The sequence below is a fragment of the Phyllobates terribilis genome, unplaced genomic scaffold (genome assembly GCF_046119375.1).
Source record: "Phyllobates terribilis strain yellow unplaced genomic scaffold, ASM4611937v1 Scaffold_1__5_contigs__length_1240528914, whole genome shotgun sequence".
NCBI lineage: Eukaryota > Metazoa > Chordata > Amphibia > Anura > Dendrobatidae > Phyllobates > Phyllobates terribilis.
Window position 1 is genome coordinate 202,355,893 of NW_027362761.1, and position 16,727 is coordinate 202,372,619.

The 16,727-nt window shown below is 43.0% G+C and overlaps 1 protein-coding gene across 1 annotated transcript in view; it reads right to left on the reverse strand.

The window, feature by feature from the left end:
* Nucleotides 1–376: 376 nt before the first annotated feature.
* Nucleotides 377–16,727, reverse strand: part of UBQLN1 (ubiquilin 1) — a 40,580-nt gene continuing 24,229 nt past the window's right edge. Inside the window, exons 8-11 of the mRNA XM_073670917.1 lie at nucleotides 7,713–7,796; nucleotides 6,209–6,324; nucleotides 5,331–5,496; nucleotides 377–1,541 (exon numbers count right to left, since the gene is read on the reverse strand). Of these exons, the coding sequence (XP_073527018.1) occupies nucleotides 1,395–1,541; nucleotides 5,331–5,496; nucleotides 6,209–6,324; nucleotides 7,713–7,796 (513 nt within the window). The 3' untranslated portion in view covers nucleotides 377–1,394. The remainder of the gene's footprint in view (nucleotides 1,542–5,330; nucleotides 5,497–6,208; nucleotides 6,325–7,712; nucleotides 7,797–16,727) is intronic.

Consider the following 16,727-nt stretch of genomic DNA (forward strand, 5'->3'; position numbering starts at 1 on the left):
ATGGAGAAACTGTTTGCAGTTAGAAGCTTTTATTTTTAGGGCATTTTTAGTAGCGACCTAGGTTGCATATCAAATAAAACTTGATTTTTAATAAAATATCAAGTTAAACTATACATGCCTAGTATGATTTAAATAGGCCCCCTATATAAATGTTTAGGCAATTTAATTGCCATTTTGGGAGTGACAGACTCCCTTTAAGATAAAAGTCTGCGTGTAGGAACTTGAAGGGTTTTTAGTACTATGTGAAGCTCCTCCAGTTTCTGTAGAACAAACTTCTCTCCATCTAAAATTGTGAAGCTGCAAAAGTAAATAAAATAAAAAACACACTGAAAGATATAAAGTGAGGCAGGAAATAAAAGAAGACAAGGAAACAGACTTGTTGGCATTTATTTATTACCTGTGCACAGGAGAGAGAACTACTAATAAAAACGCAGGATAATCAGTTTGTACAATGTGGTTAAAAATTATTAGAGCACATGACACTTTCTCACACCCTGAAATCAAGTCACATGAAACAGAAGTGGACTGTGGTGCTACCTGCTTGTGTCAATACAAATCTGCAAGACTGCGGGTCAGGTTTTCACTTGACTTAATATTTAAAAAAAAATAATAAGGAAGCCACCACAAAAGGCCTTGCTGCCGATGATGACCTATGCGTTCTCTTCTACAATGCTTCCACTAAAAGCTACTCTCTGTCCATAGGAATATTGCCGCTACGGTCTCCTTCACCATGACAGTTCTTTCTGAAAGTCTTGCTAACTTCACAATTTCCTAAATACAATGGATTACCTTATCTGGTGTGTGGGTGCGCAGTTCTGACTACCTTAAACGTACTGCTTAAAAATGCAAATGTTTATGGTATAGAAGGCAGAGAAAAAGTAGAACGCTAAATGAAAACCAAGCAGTATGGATTGGACAGCGTTATGCTAGCAAAAATACATGCTGAAGTCACAAAAAGCGATTTTGTATCACTAATTATAACCTTATTCATTTCGGCATAGTTACTTTGTATTCTATATAAATTACTACCAAAGGCTACGAATTTAAAGCAAATGACTTGACTTAAACGGTTAGTTGAAACCTGTTTGCCAATTGCGTTGGAAAAAAAAAAAGAAAAAAAAAAATGTAGAAAGGATGAAAGAGAGAAAAGAAAAATCACAAGCAATAAAGCATAGGGAAGAGATGGCCTGTGATACATGCAATATGTTCAAATGAAAAAGCTTGGATTCCCACAGTTCAGATAACTACTGCACTTCATCCAAACGTAAATGATTCATTAGTTTGTAAGGGCAATGAATTCCAGGAGTCAAACTGAAATAAAGCAGGTGGTTTATCGGGACTTAAAAGCCATTATCAAAAATAAATTACACTTTTTTCTGTGTTGAGAAGGGTCGCTATGATGGTTGGGATCCCAGTAGTCGTTCAATAGCCGCATTGATGTCTCCTCCAGTTGCTATTAAAGCCTGTAAATTTGCTTCTCTGTTTAGGAATCCCATTGCACTGAGCTGGTCCAGCTGCTGTTGGAATCGGACTTCCGGATTCTGAAGATATGAGAGAAAAAAAGAAATAAGTGATTACAGCCATCAGTGGTTCACCATAATTCCCTTTAGATTTACTCAAATAATGCAGCTGAAAAAAAATATAGCAGCATTAAACATCCAACACTCTCTTATACATCAAAAAACACCAGAAATAAAATAATCATGATAAAAATAATGAATAACTACTGGGTCCCTGTGGCTTCTCTATAGCACTGCTCAGGTACCCAGTGATGGGTTTTTCACCACTGTGGCCAGTGATTGGCTGCAGTGGGCAGATATTATCCCACCTCTACAAGGTAGCTGGTAGACCTATGGGGGTCCTGCCAGTGCTATAGGGAAAAGTCTGTAAACCATGCTTCGCTTTTTTTCATATAAAAAAATAAGTAGTGGGAAACCCTTTTAATAGCCAGAACATGCCAACTGGTCTTTGCAAATAAAGCAGATCATATAATAAAGCGCATCAAGGATCTACAGAAATATGCAGTAGAATCCACCCTGACCTCTGGCATTGTAGCACCAGAATAGCACTGAGATCCGGGCATGTCACCAGCCGACTGGGGCCTCGGATACAAGGTATGCCCCCAACCAAGTTTAATTTGAAAATTGTTAATCTTAAAACTTTGGCGGACTTATTTACGATAAGATGCTTCCTTTTGAATGGGTTATGCCAAGAAAACATTTATATCTCAACACGTGAACCGTGGGTTATATGCTGCCACCTGGAGGCTGATCCTAAAAAATACATATTTGAAAAAAACCTGACTCCTCCCCAAAAGGCTATGCCTGGGCAGCCGACACCCAGCTGTTCAGTTTAGCTTAGTGCCATTCGGAAGCAGACATGGGTCTATCTTGGCCATGGTTAGAAACTAATTTTGTCCCTTTGTGTTTTGCAGAAGCCCGGATATTGGTTAGGATAGGTAACAGCAGAATGATGGCACTCTTTCAACCCACGGAGCGACAGAGTACAGGCTATACTTGTCAGCTTATATCCTCTTCTCGTCGGAATGGCAGGACCATGGAACTTAAGTCAGTCGGCAATCAGGTACCTGGGACGATTGGTCCTTTTGCCTTGACTCCTGCCCACCGGGCCCCACCCTCCATGGCGTGGTGCGATTTTACAGAGCAGAAGATGGAACCCAGACTTCACAATGCCTAGCCACAGGTTCAAGCTTCTCCAGGACAGTTACAGACTTCAAGGCAGGTAGCTCAATACTTTGGTTCATCTCGTATATCTCGAGCCCCGTGCTTCCATCATCCTATGGGAGCGCTGGCCAGGTGGGTCTCTTTCAAGGCTTAAAGTAGGTTGTTTAGATAGTTAACTTTTATTGCATTGCTTGGACCACCAGGGCACTTGGAGATTTTACAGCTCTGATTTTTCTGAGTTTCCTCTGGTAGGTGAAAGGTCAGGGCGGAGGTCAAGGCGCTTCTACATTCCAGAGGAATCTTTGTCTTTCTCCATTATGGCAGGATTCTCTTTCCCCAGTTTGGACTGAAAACTTTGAATGCCTGCTAAACTTAGGATTCTTCAGAATGAGTCCAGGACGCCAGTTCTTCGTTGCAGATGCTTCAGGCACCACCCATAGTATCCATATAGACTTTTCCCAACGATCTACTCTTCTACCTAATTTAACTATTTAGTTTACCGGCAGGACAATTGGGTTTGAAGTTCGGAAGGCTTCAGGACTGTCAGATTAGGTTTGTCTGACTAGAATTAGGGAACAGGGGCCTTAGACGTAACGTTTCCACAATTACATTTAGAAAGTCTTTTGTTCATAGGTGAGAGAACCTGTCGTAGAGCGCCTCCTTTTGAATTTTTGCATGCCTGTCTTGATACCTAAAGGCCAGGTTCCTGCCTTGGCTATTCTAATTCAGTGGAACTTGACTTGTAGGTCATGGGTCAGGAATGCCAGCCAGGGCAGGGTGAACTTGGGGCCACTGTATTAGCCCCATGTGTGTGGGGGACCTCAATCTGGTCTTTGACACCCTTCAGTCCACAGCTTTCGTGCCAATCAGAGATAGCTTTCCATTTCGGCTTTCCGGTAGGGTGATTTTTTTCCTCTCTAGCAATCTCTTCCATCAGGTGAGGCTTCGAGGGGGGGTCTCACCGGTCTCTCCCCTTCTCCAGGACAGAGTGGTCTGGAGCTCGGCTCCCTCCTTTCTCCTTAGCGTGTTCTCTGCCATTCCTTCATGAGGAGATTGCACTCTTTCATCTCTCCCAGGGAGATTCTTACACAGTCGGATGTAATCAGAGCTGTGCAGCGCTCAGTCTCTCGCAGCTCCATTCAGACGTTTGGTTGCTTTGTGGGGCATATTGGTATGCTCTGGCAGAAGTCAGATTGCCTCCAGGGCTACCATTGTCCTCAGATTTCAATCTGCTAATTTGGAAGATGGGGCTAAACTAGGGCATTCCTGCCAGGGTATGGCTCTCTCCCCCGGTGGGGTTGAAGCCATCTGGGTCTTACACCTCAAGGCGTCTTTTTTCTATTCCATAGGGCTGCTACATAGTCTTCTGCCCACAACTTTGTGGAGCTCTTACCTTTGCATCCAAAGATGTAAGTCTTAGCAAAAGGGTACTATAAGACAGAATTGCTCCGGTAGTAACCTCAGGGATTTCTATTCTTCTTTCTTCAGTACCGATATTAGTTTACCCACCCCAGGGACAGCTTCAGGATGTCCCATAGTTCCTGTGTCCCCAATGAAGAGACCGAGAAATAAACATTTTTAGTACTCATTGTAAAATCTTTCTCGTATCCTTTACAGGGGAACACAGCACCGTCCCTTGTAAGGGGAGATCTTGGGTTTTGTTCCTCCCACGGCTTTTGCACTAACTGAATAGCTGGGTGTCTGCTGCCCAGATGTTGCCTGTTGGGGAGGAATCAGCTTTTTTTCCCCCCTAAGATGTATTCTTAGGCCCCACTATCAGTACCTTTTCTCAGGAGTGGGAGTCAAAACCAGATGAGGAACAATCAGAAAAGATATAGTAGAAACAAGTCACCAATTCTGCATTTATCACCCACTCCTGAGAAAAAATACTGACCGAATACTGATAGTGGGGCCGTGGCCTTAGTGTCAGACTCCAGGTGGCAGCATACAACCCAGGGTACCAGTGTCCCCATGAAGGCTACAAAAGAAATTTTACCGCGAGTACAATAAAACTTTATATTTAATCCACAGAATAGACAAAAAAAAATAATCAATCATTAGGAATCCTCACTTTCCAGGATGCTGGTAGCGTTCACACAGGCAAGTAGTTTCTCGGTGCAAACTTGAAAGTTTATTATAGCTCATAAACTTTCCAAATGAAATCAAAACAGCCTTTTCCAGGCAAAGATAGTGAACAGGAGGAACAGAAAATAAACAGTCCATATACCAGTTATGGCTTCACATAGCAGGCTCGCTCGTTCAAAAGTCCAGGCCTAGTAAGCCGCGAGCAGGGTCTAACCAGTATACAGCAAGACTTCCACTGATCACACAGACAAGTCCCAGAGAGGTTTCCATCTCCACACCCAGACAATAAATGAGGCATAACCCGTTCAAAGACCTGGAACTGGAGGTAAGAGAGTAACCGATCCTATCCAGGACTACTGTATGTATGCAGTAATAAATATATATATAAAAAACAACAAAGCCCTGATTTAAACATTAACTCACTTACTAATGACATATTTCTGTAGTTGTGAAATGGTCCAAAACTCATGAGATAGGTTTGCACATTTTGTGTCCATAGATATCTATTTTTTTCTGAACACGAAAGAAACTAACATTTGTACAGTGTGTCGGATGACTTGCCTGCGTATTAGCACCCGAAAGGGCCTGAAGCATATGCTGTACAAACTGCTGGTGACCAGGTTCAGATATTCCAGACAGTGGACTTGCGCTCTCAGTTGACCCTGAAGTGGTCACAGGTGCAGGATTTGGGTTAGCAGTGCCTCCAATACCACCAAAACCAGTAGTCCTAGATAGAACAGAAAAAAAAACAACAACTTTGCTTTCTATCAACAAAATAGAACTTAAAAGAAGTAGTCCACTACTAGGACAACCCCTTCTCATTCCCCAGGTTTGGCCCTATAAAATAAAAACACCTATACTCTCCTCCCATGCCAGCACTCACTTCCCCGGGGCTTATGTGCGGTTGACACGCGAGCCCAGCGCCCAATCACTGCTGGAGTCAGTGTCTCCTCCTTCGAACGTGTACGTTATCAAGAGGAATTGAGAGCTGCGGCTGCTCTCTCATCTCCTTCATTACTAATATGGCTGAAGGCGGAGACACTGACTCCAGCAGTGATTGGGCGCTGTGCTCACGTGTCAACCGCACATAAGCCCCGGGGAAGTGAGTGCTGGCACCGCTGGTAAGGCCCCGGTACGGGAGGAGAGTATAAGCTTTTATTTTATAGGGCCAAACATTGGAATGAGAAGGGGTTGTCCTAGTAGTGGACAACCTCTTTAAGGGTCATTTCACATGGCTGCGTGTCACAAGCTGTTGTAGAGTCTCATTCACTACAACCAGCCATATATTTATACTCCGTTTGCCATCAGATAGTCAGGGAATTTAATTTATTCCTCAAAAAAGCAAAATATATTCAGATCATTTGGAAATATTTTTTATAACATTGGAGAGAAGCCATTTATTATAAACCAGTATTTTATTATTATTATTTAGTTCTTACCCTGGAACAAGTGAAGGAGCTTCTCTAGCCAGAGTCTGCAAGCCCTGCTGGATCTGCAATAAAGCCTGCATTGCTCTGGGGTTTGACATGGCAGATAATGTATCAGGATTTTGCATCTAGAAGGAAAAAAGGAAGAAGTAATAATTAATGATTATTGGAAAAATTAAGCCAAACATCTAGCATTCAAAGATGATTGCAGCAACAAACCTATCTATTAATGCTTTCACATATCTAGTAAAAAATTAAACTAATTTGTAGATCGTATTTATGAAAAGTACTGTCCTTTCTAAAGCGGACCCATGTGTCTCCATGGTAAGAGGCTACAAACAAACCCTTTGTAGTCTGATCTTGCAGTCAATACTCTTAGAACTGTCCCCTACAGTATGCCAACATAGCAGGAGATCTAAAAGTGGGGTCAAACTGAAAAGAGTCTGACGTGAAGATCAGATTATACATCTGCACAGTAGCGGTGGAAAGAGAAATTCAAGGGCATTTATCAACAATGTCAAAAATTGCTTCTTTTTACAGCTTTCATTAGGGAAAATGAAAAATTTTGCAAAGGTTGAAAAAGCTTAAGGGGGAATCCAAGACTTTTGTACTTTTTCTTATTGGGGTAGTAGTTGTTGTGCCCGGCACCAATGCCTGCTGGCTCAGAGCGGTCATGGACAGCTCCTACTGCTTCATTTAACCCCATGTCAATAGAGCAGCTCTTCCTCTTCCGGTCTGCACAATCAAAAGTCAGTGCAGACATCATATTGATTGACAGAAGGCTCCCTGCAGTTATGCAGCGGAGAGCCAGCAGTCAATCAGCAGGACACCCCGTCAACAGAGCAGAGTGGAAAAGAAACTGCTGTGTCGTGATGTTACCGGAAGGCGCAAAATCGCTGACCGGAGTGGTCTGTGACCGGTGACTGCTCTGAGCTGGTAGAGATAGACGTCGGCAGACAGAACAGACAGGTACTTAGCAACTACCTGTCTATAATTTCTTAGCACCATCATTTTTTTTTTTTTTTTTTAACAAAAGTCCAGTATAACCCTTTTAACATTTTTTCTACTCCCAATATAGGCAGTCGGCATGATATGATCATGACATTATATAGAAGTAATGAGCAGTGTTGTGGATCCAGCAGTGGGGTGAGCTAAACACTCACTGGTCTCAGAGTATGTCTCGTCTCCTCTCTCAGACATCTATAAGTAGATGGGGTATGTAACCTGATCTCACAGTGAAGCTGAAAAATGAGTCTTCTTCCTACTGAAAAAGTGTCCAGAAACTTATAGTAAACTGACAGTGAGTGATAAGTCTAGGAGGCAGGGAATGTTGAGATGCTTTGAGTGAAAACCCTGCCCACCAGCACATTGCTAAACACTTGGACCACCAGGTGGCACTATACAGTGTAAGAAAATGAATCATTTATTTTTGCAGCATGTCAATTGAACAATTTTTGTATTGTTATGATCTATATCATGAATATATTTAATGGCAGGACAACCACTTTGAACGTACTTGCTGTAGGAAAGTAGGCAACTGCTGTCGCATTTGATCTTGAAGCTGAGGATTTCCAGCAAAGAGTGGATTATTCTGCATCATCTAGAAAGCAAAGCAGTCATGGATCATGTAATAAAACACAGAAAAACACCACCAGCAAAGGCACCTGTCAACAATTGTACGCAATGAGCAAGTTGAGCAGTAACGTAGTCCGTTAAGACAGATGCCAGTTAACATGCTGCTAAAATGAGAAAAAACAGAATTCCTTTGGCTTCCTTCTAGTTGTTCGTAAAAAAACAGGGCCCCAATTCATCAAGACCAGCTTTTTCTCATCGGTCTTGATAAGGAGGCACAGTAGAGACAGATGCCCCTGATTTATTAACAGGTGCATGCTTCTTAATGAATCAGGTGAAGTGCAAAGTTCCGTGCGCCACACCACAATCTTACTCCAGTCAAAGACTGGAGTAAGATTTGTGGCGTAGCAACGCCTGCGCTTGTCATGAATTTGCTGCGCGCTGCCCATTTTGACAGAGCTGGGCAAACCTTGGGTGAAAATGCCGAAAGTGGCAAAATTTGGGCAGAACTCTGAGTTGTGGAGAAATTTTGGCAACTTTTCAAAGCTTTTTATGCCAGAAATCTGTTGTAAAAGCTTTGATAAATCGGGGCTTTTGAGTACTCTGGAGTCACATGTGGAACATAAATAGCCAATTAGCTCACAGCTTTCACTTATCCACTCATTAACGGTCCTCAATGGATCACATTCACACATGGCAGCTTTGTAGTGGATTTTCATTGTTGCCAACGGACATTAAGCAACTTTTTCTGCTGCGGATTTTCATGTCTGCAGTATGTGGCAGATTTGGATTTAGACGTTCTCAGAAAAGCAAACACATAATCTGCAATGTCTCAAGTCACGAGATTTTTCCTGGGACTTTGCTATTAATGGCATATCATTAGGACCCGGCATCATATCAGTCTGTTTGGATGCTGGAAACTGGGCCCCACCAATCAGCGGATTGAAGGAGTTTTGGAAAATTCATATAGAACTAAGCAGCACTAAACTGCAATACCAGGCACAGCTGCCAACGTTGTGCCCGGCAAGCAAAGAGGGACATCAATCAGCAGATCATCAATCACAGTGACGCCCGGAGTTGGACCACAGCTGATCTTATATCAATGGCCAATGCTGCTGTTCAGTGGGAGCCAAGGAAAACTTTGCAATATAAAATTTATTCTGCAGATTTGAGAATCCGCAGGAAAATCCACTTAATGTAAATAAGGTTTTATATTACATTGCAAATCTGTTGTGGATTTCTATTATAGAATCTGCAAATTGTCTCTTCAGAGAAAAAGAGGCCTTGAACTCTATAGCGCCACCTATTGGAAGCAGTAATCCTACAAGTCACAATCGACCGACCCTTTAACCCCTTTACCCCCGAGGATGGTTTGCACGTTAATGACCGGGCCAATTTCTACAATTCTGACCACTGTCATTTTATGAAGTAATTACTCTGGAACGCTTCAATGGATTCCCCTGATTCTGAGACTGTTTTTTCGTGACATATTGTACTTCATGATTGTGGGAAAATTTCTTCGATATAACTTGCGTTTATTTGTGGAAAAAAATGGAAATTTGGCGAAAATGTTGAAAATTTAGCAATTTTCAAAATATGAATTTTTATGCCCTTAAATCAGAGAGATATGTCACACAAAAGAGTTAATAAATAACATTTCCCACATGTCTACTATACATCAGCACAATTTTGGAACCAAAATTTTTTTTAATTAGGAAGCTGTAAGGGTTAAAAGTTGACCAGCGATTTCTCATTTTTCCAACAAAATTTACAAAACCATTTTTTTTAGGCACCATATAACATCTGAAGTCACTTTGAGGGGTCTTTATGACAGAAAATACCCAAAAGTGACACCATTCTAAAAACTGCACCCCTCAAGGTGCTCAAAACCACATTCAAGAACTTTATTAACCCTTCAGGTGCTTCACAGGAATTTTTGGAATGTGGAAGAAAAAAATCAACATTTAACTTTTTTCACAAAAATGTTACTTTAGACCCATTTTTTTTTTATTTTCGCAGGGGTAACAGGAAAAAAATGGACCCCAAAATTTGTTGTGCAATTTCCCCTGAGCACGCAGATACCCCATATGTGGAGGAAAACCACTGTTTGAGCACACGGCAGAGTTTGGAAGGGAAGGAGCGCCATTTGACTTTTTGAATGTAAAATTTGTTTGAATAATTAGCAGACGCTATGTTGCGTTTGGAGAGCCCCTGATGTGCCTAAACAGTGGAAACCCCCCACAAGTGACACCATTTTGGAAACTAGACCCCTTAGGGAACTTATCTAGATGTGTGGTGAGCACCTTGAACCACCAGGTGCTTCATAGGAGTTTAGAACATTGAGCCGTAAAAATAAAATTCACATTTTTTCCACAAAAATGTTTTTTCAGCCCCCAATTTTGCATTTTCATAAGGGTAACAGTAGAAATTGCACCACGAAGTTTGTTGTGCAATTTCCCCCGAGCACGCAGATACCCCTTATGTGGGGGAAAACTGTTTGGGCGCACGGCAGGGTTCGGAAGGGAAGGAGGGCCATTTGACTTTTTGAATGTAAAATTTACTTGAATACTTAGCAGATGTGCCCCTGATGTGCCTAAACAGTGGAGAAACCCCACAAGCCACACCATTTTGGAAACTAGACCCCTCAGTGAACTTATCTAGATGTGTGGTGAGCACCCTGAACCCCCAAGTGCTTTGCAGAAGTTTATAACATGGAGCCGTGAAGATAAAAATAAAAAAATCAAGCTTTTTCCACAAAAATAATGTTTTAAATGTTTTAGCCCCAATTTTTTTTTATTTTCACAAGGGTAAGAGGAGAAAATGGACCCCAAAAACTGTTGTGCAATTTCTCCTGAGTACGCCAATACCCCATATGTGGGGAAAATACAGTGTTTGGGCGCACGGCAGAGTTCAGAAGGGAAGGAGCATTGTGTGACTAACGCAAAATTGGCTGGAATCGAGAGCGGACGTCATGTCGTGCTTGGAGAGCCCCTGATGTGCCTAAACAGTGGAAACCCCCCACAAGTGACCCCATTTTGGAAACTACACCCCTCAAGGATTTTATCAAGGGGTATAGTGAACATTTTGAATGCAGAGGTACGACACAGAATTTGATAACATTAGGTCATCATATTGAATAAGTTGTCATTAGTCTTGAGCGCAAGTGCTCGCTACTTGAGTTTGTATCAGGTACACGGGTATGCACCATGTATCGCGCGTGCTCGAGTGACATACTCGAGACCCCGACCCACATGTTTCATAGTTATTAGACACCCAAAAAAAAAACATGCGGGGATCGCTCGTGCATGGCAGGCAATCCCCGTGAGGTTTTTTTGGCCACGAAGCATATGGGGCAGAGACTAGAGCACCCGCGATACTCAATGCATACTTGAGCACCCGATGCAAACTCAAGTAGCGAGCACTTGCGCTCAACACTAGTCGCTATATCGTCATCTTTTCTTTTTTTACTTTTAAAAAAAATCCCAACCCTAACCCTAAAGTTTATTTATTACGCCGTTCCTCGTGCGGTATTAGTGATTAGACGACTTTATTCTTCGGGTCGGTGCGATTACAGCGATACCAGAATCATATTGGGTTTTTATGATTGACAGCTGCCACACAATAAAAGACGAATATTTTTTGCAAAATCTAGTTTTTGCATCGCCATATTTTGAGAGCTATAATTTTTCCATATTTTGGCCCAGAGTCATGTGAAGGCTTGTTTTTTTGCGGGATGACTTGACGTTTTTATTGGTGCCATTTTCAGGCACTTGACATTTTTTGATCGCTTTCTATTCCGATTTTTGGGAGGCAGAATAAAACAAAAAACAGCAATTCCAGATTTTTTTTTATTCTGCTCCGCATGTGGTAAAATTGATAAGGCAGCGTTATTCTTCGGGTCAGTACGTTTACAGCGGTACCACATTTCTATTGTTTTTCTATGTTTTGGCGCTTTTACACAATAAAAGCGATTTTATAGGAAAAAATATTTTTTTGCATCGCTTTATTCTGAGAGCTATAACTTATTTTTCGGCTGATGGAGCTGTATGGCGGCTTGTTTTTTGCGGGACAAGATGATGTTTTCAGCGGTACCATTTTTATTTATATTCGTCTTTTTGAGCACGTGTTATTTCATTTTTTGTTTGGCGGTATGATAAAGCATTGTTTTTTGCTTCGTTTTTTATTTTTATTTTTTTTTACAGTGTTCACTAAAGGGGTTAACTAGTGGGACAGTTTTATAGGTGAGGTCATTCCGGACACAGCGATACCAAACGTGTACTTTTATTGTTTTTTTTCCATAATATTTATTGATAGGCACATTATATTTTTATTTTTGGTGGATCATTATTATTATTTTTTTTCTTTTAAATATTTTTACAATTTTTTTTAATTTTTGTAACACTTTTTGGACTTTTATTCTGTGTCCCACTCTGGGACTTTCACTTTTTTTTATTCTGATCGCCTGTATAGCACAGGAATGGAGCACCATCCCTGTGCTATACAGGCTGTCAGTACTGCAGAGGGAGAAGATAGTTTGGTCATGCGCTGAGCAAGACCAAAGAATCTTCCTGTTGTCTGGTGACCCGGATGTTGTCATGACGACATCGGGTCGTCATGGCAACATCTGGGTAGCCGCGACAGACAGCACTGGAGGCCGGAAGGAGGTGGTGAGTATCCCGATCACCTCCCCTTGCCACCGCAATGCTGCGATCGACTTCGATCGCAGCATTGAGGGGGTAATGTGCCGGGAGCGGTGCGGGAAAGCTCCCTGCACATAGTCACAGCTGACACCCGGTGCTATCAGCTGACACCCGGCGGGAATCGCCCAGCACCGCTTGTGTGCGGGCGCGATCGCTGTATGACCCAAATAAGTCATTGGTCGAATCGGCCCAGGTCACCATGACGCACTATTAGGTCATATGTCAGAAAGGGGTTAACGAGTCGTGCAGTATGACTTAGGATAAAAGCCAAATCAGAATCTCAATTTGCAGACACGGTGTTTCGGGCTGTTGGCCCTCGTCAGTGCAAAGTATGAGAACTGATTTTGCTAGATGAGTGGCTCTGCACTGAGGTCTAAGGGGTAACGTTTCTCCTTGTGGAGAGTGATATACCAGCTCTGGCATATCAAGGTAAGGAGGCTTATTCGCTGTGCAATGCTCCTCTGGGAAATTTAATATGCAAATTAACCTCTTCAGAGAAAAAGAGGACTTGAACTCTAATCCACACTTGTCGAATCCCCATAAAAAAAAAAAAAAACTTGATTGGGATTTAGTGACTTTGACTCATAACTTTTCTCCATCCATCTCCATAAGATTGTTTGCATCCAAGAAAATCACCAGCATCCGTACTATAAAATCTTCCAAATGTATTAGTTTTCAGCGTTAAAGCAGGTTTTTGTGATTTTGATAGCAGCATAATATAGGACAAAAAGAGCCTGATTCTAGGGATATGTCACTTACTAGGATGTGTGCTGTAGTTTCAATACAATCAGTATTTTATCAGCAGGAGGTCATCACTGGAGGACTAGGTCTCACATGCACGGCAGTAACCTCAACCCCACCACTGATTGGCAGCTTGCTGATCATGTACACAGAAAGCTACCAGTCGGGTATGGGTGGGGTTATATACAGCTCAGCAATATGAGCACTGCTACATCTACAACAGATAAAAAAAAAGGGATTCTATAAAGCTATAATACCAGTCCAGTAAGTGATACATCCATGGAATCAGGCACTCCCTATATGATGCTTCTCTCGGATTACATAGCAAAAATTTGCTCACAGATTCCCTTTAAAATCCAAACATTAGCATAGTGCAAGCAATATTGATTGACAGCACTTAAACAAGTATACAATTTCAGGCCATGTGTTTCTCACCGGCATGGCTCTTAACCATGCTATCATTACAAGGCTGACCAAGTAAATGAACACATTCTCATGAGAACCTACTAGTGCAGCCTCAGAATCTTTTAGGCTATGTGCCCACGATACAGAAATGTTCCGGATTTTTCCTGAGGGTTTCTGCATCTCCCTGGCAGAAAAAAAACGCATGTGGATTGTACATGCGTTTTCCTGCCAAGGGACAAGCGGATGTGAAGCGTTATTCACTGGCATTTCCGCATGCGGGTTTGTTAAGCGCTTTCCAAGCGATTTCAGCATCACTTGGAAAGTGCTTGTCAACTAGGTCACACTATATAAATCCATGCAAACGGCATGGGTTTATACAGTGTGACCCGAGAGAATGTCAAAAAATAAAAAAATATATATACTTACCCTCCGATGGCCCGCGCTGTCTTGCTTCGCTCGGTCCCGGCTGCCGGCAGCGGTAGAGTGAAGGACCTGCCGACGTCAGCGTCGCGTGACCCGTCACATGACTCTGACGTCAGCGCAGGTCCTTCATTCCATCACGAAGTGCCGGGAAGCAAGGAGGAGCGCAGCGCAGGCCGCCAGAAGGTAAGTATATATTTATTTTTTTATTTTATTCTTTTTTTAACAGCTTTTTTAATGGTACCTGGGTGTGGATGAGACTCTCCTCTCCTCCACACCCGGGTACCATCCGTACATTAAAACGCACCAATTACGCAAGTACAGATGCAGTCTTGCGGAATTGGCACGTTCTAATTCAAGTCAATGGCGGCGAAAACGCAGCACTTCCGCAAAATAATTGGTAGTGCTGCGTTTTTTCCCGCAATGATAATCCGCAGCGGATTATCATTGGGGAACATGGCAGACCTTCTACCATGCGTTTTTTAAGCGTTTCTGCAGCGTTTTTGCCACTGCGGAAACGCTTAAAAAAAGCAACGTGGGCACACAGCCTTACTCCTTAAAAAGTTTTTCTCTAATTACAATCTCCCAACTGAAGCGACACTGGACTTGGAAAGGCTGGTAAAAGCCGCGTAACACAATTATGGCTACTACAAGACGCCTGGAGAGTATCTTGTACAAGGACTATTAATTAGAAATACAACCAGAGTATGACCAAGGAGACTGAAGACAGAGGGACACCCACAATAAAGCATAAATATTACAGTGTGTCACAATTAAGTGATTAGTCCGCAATTATTCTAATGAAAGAATGAAAAAGCAGGAGAAGCTCAGCAAGGCTGCAAGCTCTGGATAAAACAGGGAGAAGCTCAGCAAGGCTGCAAGCTCTGGATAAAACAGGGAGAAGCTCAGCAAGGCTGCAAGCTCTGGATAAAACAGGGGGGAAGCTCAGCAAAGCTGCAAGCTCTGGATAAAACAGGGAGAAGCTCAGCAAGGCTGCAAGCTCTGGATAAAACAGGGGGGGAAGCTCAGCAAAGCTGCAAGCTCTGGATAAAACAGGGGGGAAGCTCAGCAAGGCTGCAAGCTCTGGATAAAACAGGGGGGAAGCTCAGCAAGGCTGCAAGCTCTGGATAAAACAGGGGGGAAGCTCAGCAAGGCTGCAAGCTCTGGATAAAACAGGGGGAAGCTCAGCAAGGCTGCAAGCTCTGGATAAAACAGGGGGGAAGCTCAGCAAGGCTGCAAGCTCTGGATAAAACAGGGGGGAAGCTCAGCAAGGCTGCAAGCTCTGGATAAAACAGGGGGGAAGCTCAGCAAGGCTGCAAGCTCTGGATAAAACAGGGGGGGAAGCTCAGCAAGGCTGCAAGCTCTGGATAAAACAGGGGGGAAGCTCAGCAAGGCTGCAACCTCTGGATAAAACAGGGGGGAAGCTCAGCAAGGCTGCAACCTCTGGATAAAACAGGGGGAAGCTCAGCAAGGCTGCAAGCTCTGGATAAAACAGGGGGGAAGCTCAGCAAGGCTGCAAGCTCTGGATAAAACAGGGGGGAAGCTCAGCAAGGCTGCAACCTCTGGATAAAACAGGGGGGAAGCTCAGCAAGGCTGCAAGCTCTGGATAAAACAGGGGGGGAAGCTCAGCAAGGCTGCAAGCTCTGGATAAAACAAGAGAAGCTTACCTGGGCTGCAAGCTCTGGATAAAACAGGGGGGAAGCTCAGCAAGGCTGCAAGCTCTGGATAAAACAGGGGGGAAGCTCAGCAAGGCTGCAAGCTCTGGATAAAACAGGGGGAAGCTCAGCAAGGCTGCAAGCTCTGGATAAAACAGGGGGGAAGCTCAGCAAGGCTGCAAGCTCTGGATAAAACAGGGGGGAAGCTCAGCAAGGCTGCAAGCTCTGGATAAAACAGGGGGGAAGCTCAGCAAGGCTGCAAGCTCTGGATAAAACAGGGGGGAAGCTCAGCAAGGCTGCAAGCTCTGGATAAAACAGGGGGGAAGCTCAGCAAGGCTGCAAGCTCTGGATAAAACAGGGGGGGAAGCTCAGCAAGGCTGCAAGCTCTGGATAAAACAGGGGGGAAGCTCAGCAAGGCTGCAAGCTCTGGATAAAACAGGGGGAAGCTCAGCAAGGCTGCAAGCTCTGGATAAAACAGGGGGAAGCTCAGCAAGGCTGCAAGCTTTAGATACAGTTATATGAAAAAGTTTGGGCACCCCTATTAATCTTAAGCTTAATGTTTTATAAAAATTGGTGTTTTTGCAACAGCTATTTCAGTTTGATATATGTAATAACTGTTGGACACAGTAATGTTTCTGCCTTGAAATGAGGTTTATTGTACTAACAGAAAATGTGCAATCTGCATTCAAACAAAATTTGACAGGAGCGTAAGTATGGGCACCTCACCAGAAAAGTGACATTAATATTTAGTAGATCCTCCTTTTGCAAAAAATAAGCCTCTCGTCGCTTCCTGTAGCTTTTAATGATTTCCTGGATGAAGGCATTTTTGACCATTCCTCTTTACAAAACAATTCCAGTTCAGTTAAGTTTGATGGTCGCCGAGCATGGACAGCCCTCTTCAAATGATCCCACAGATGTTCAATGATATTCAGGTCTGGGGACTGGGATGGCCATTCCAGAACATTGTAATTGTTCCTCTGCATGAATGCCCGAGTAGATTTGGAGCGGTGTTTTGGATCATTGTCTTGCTGAAAGATC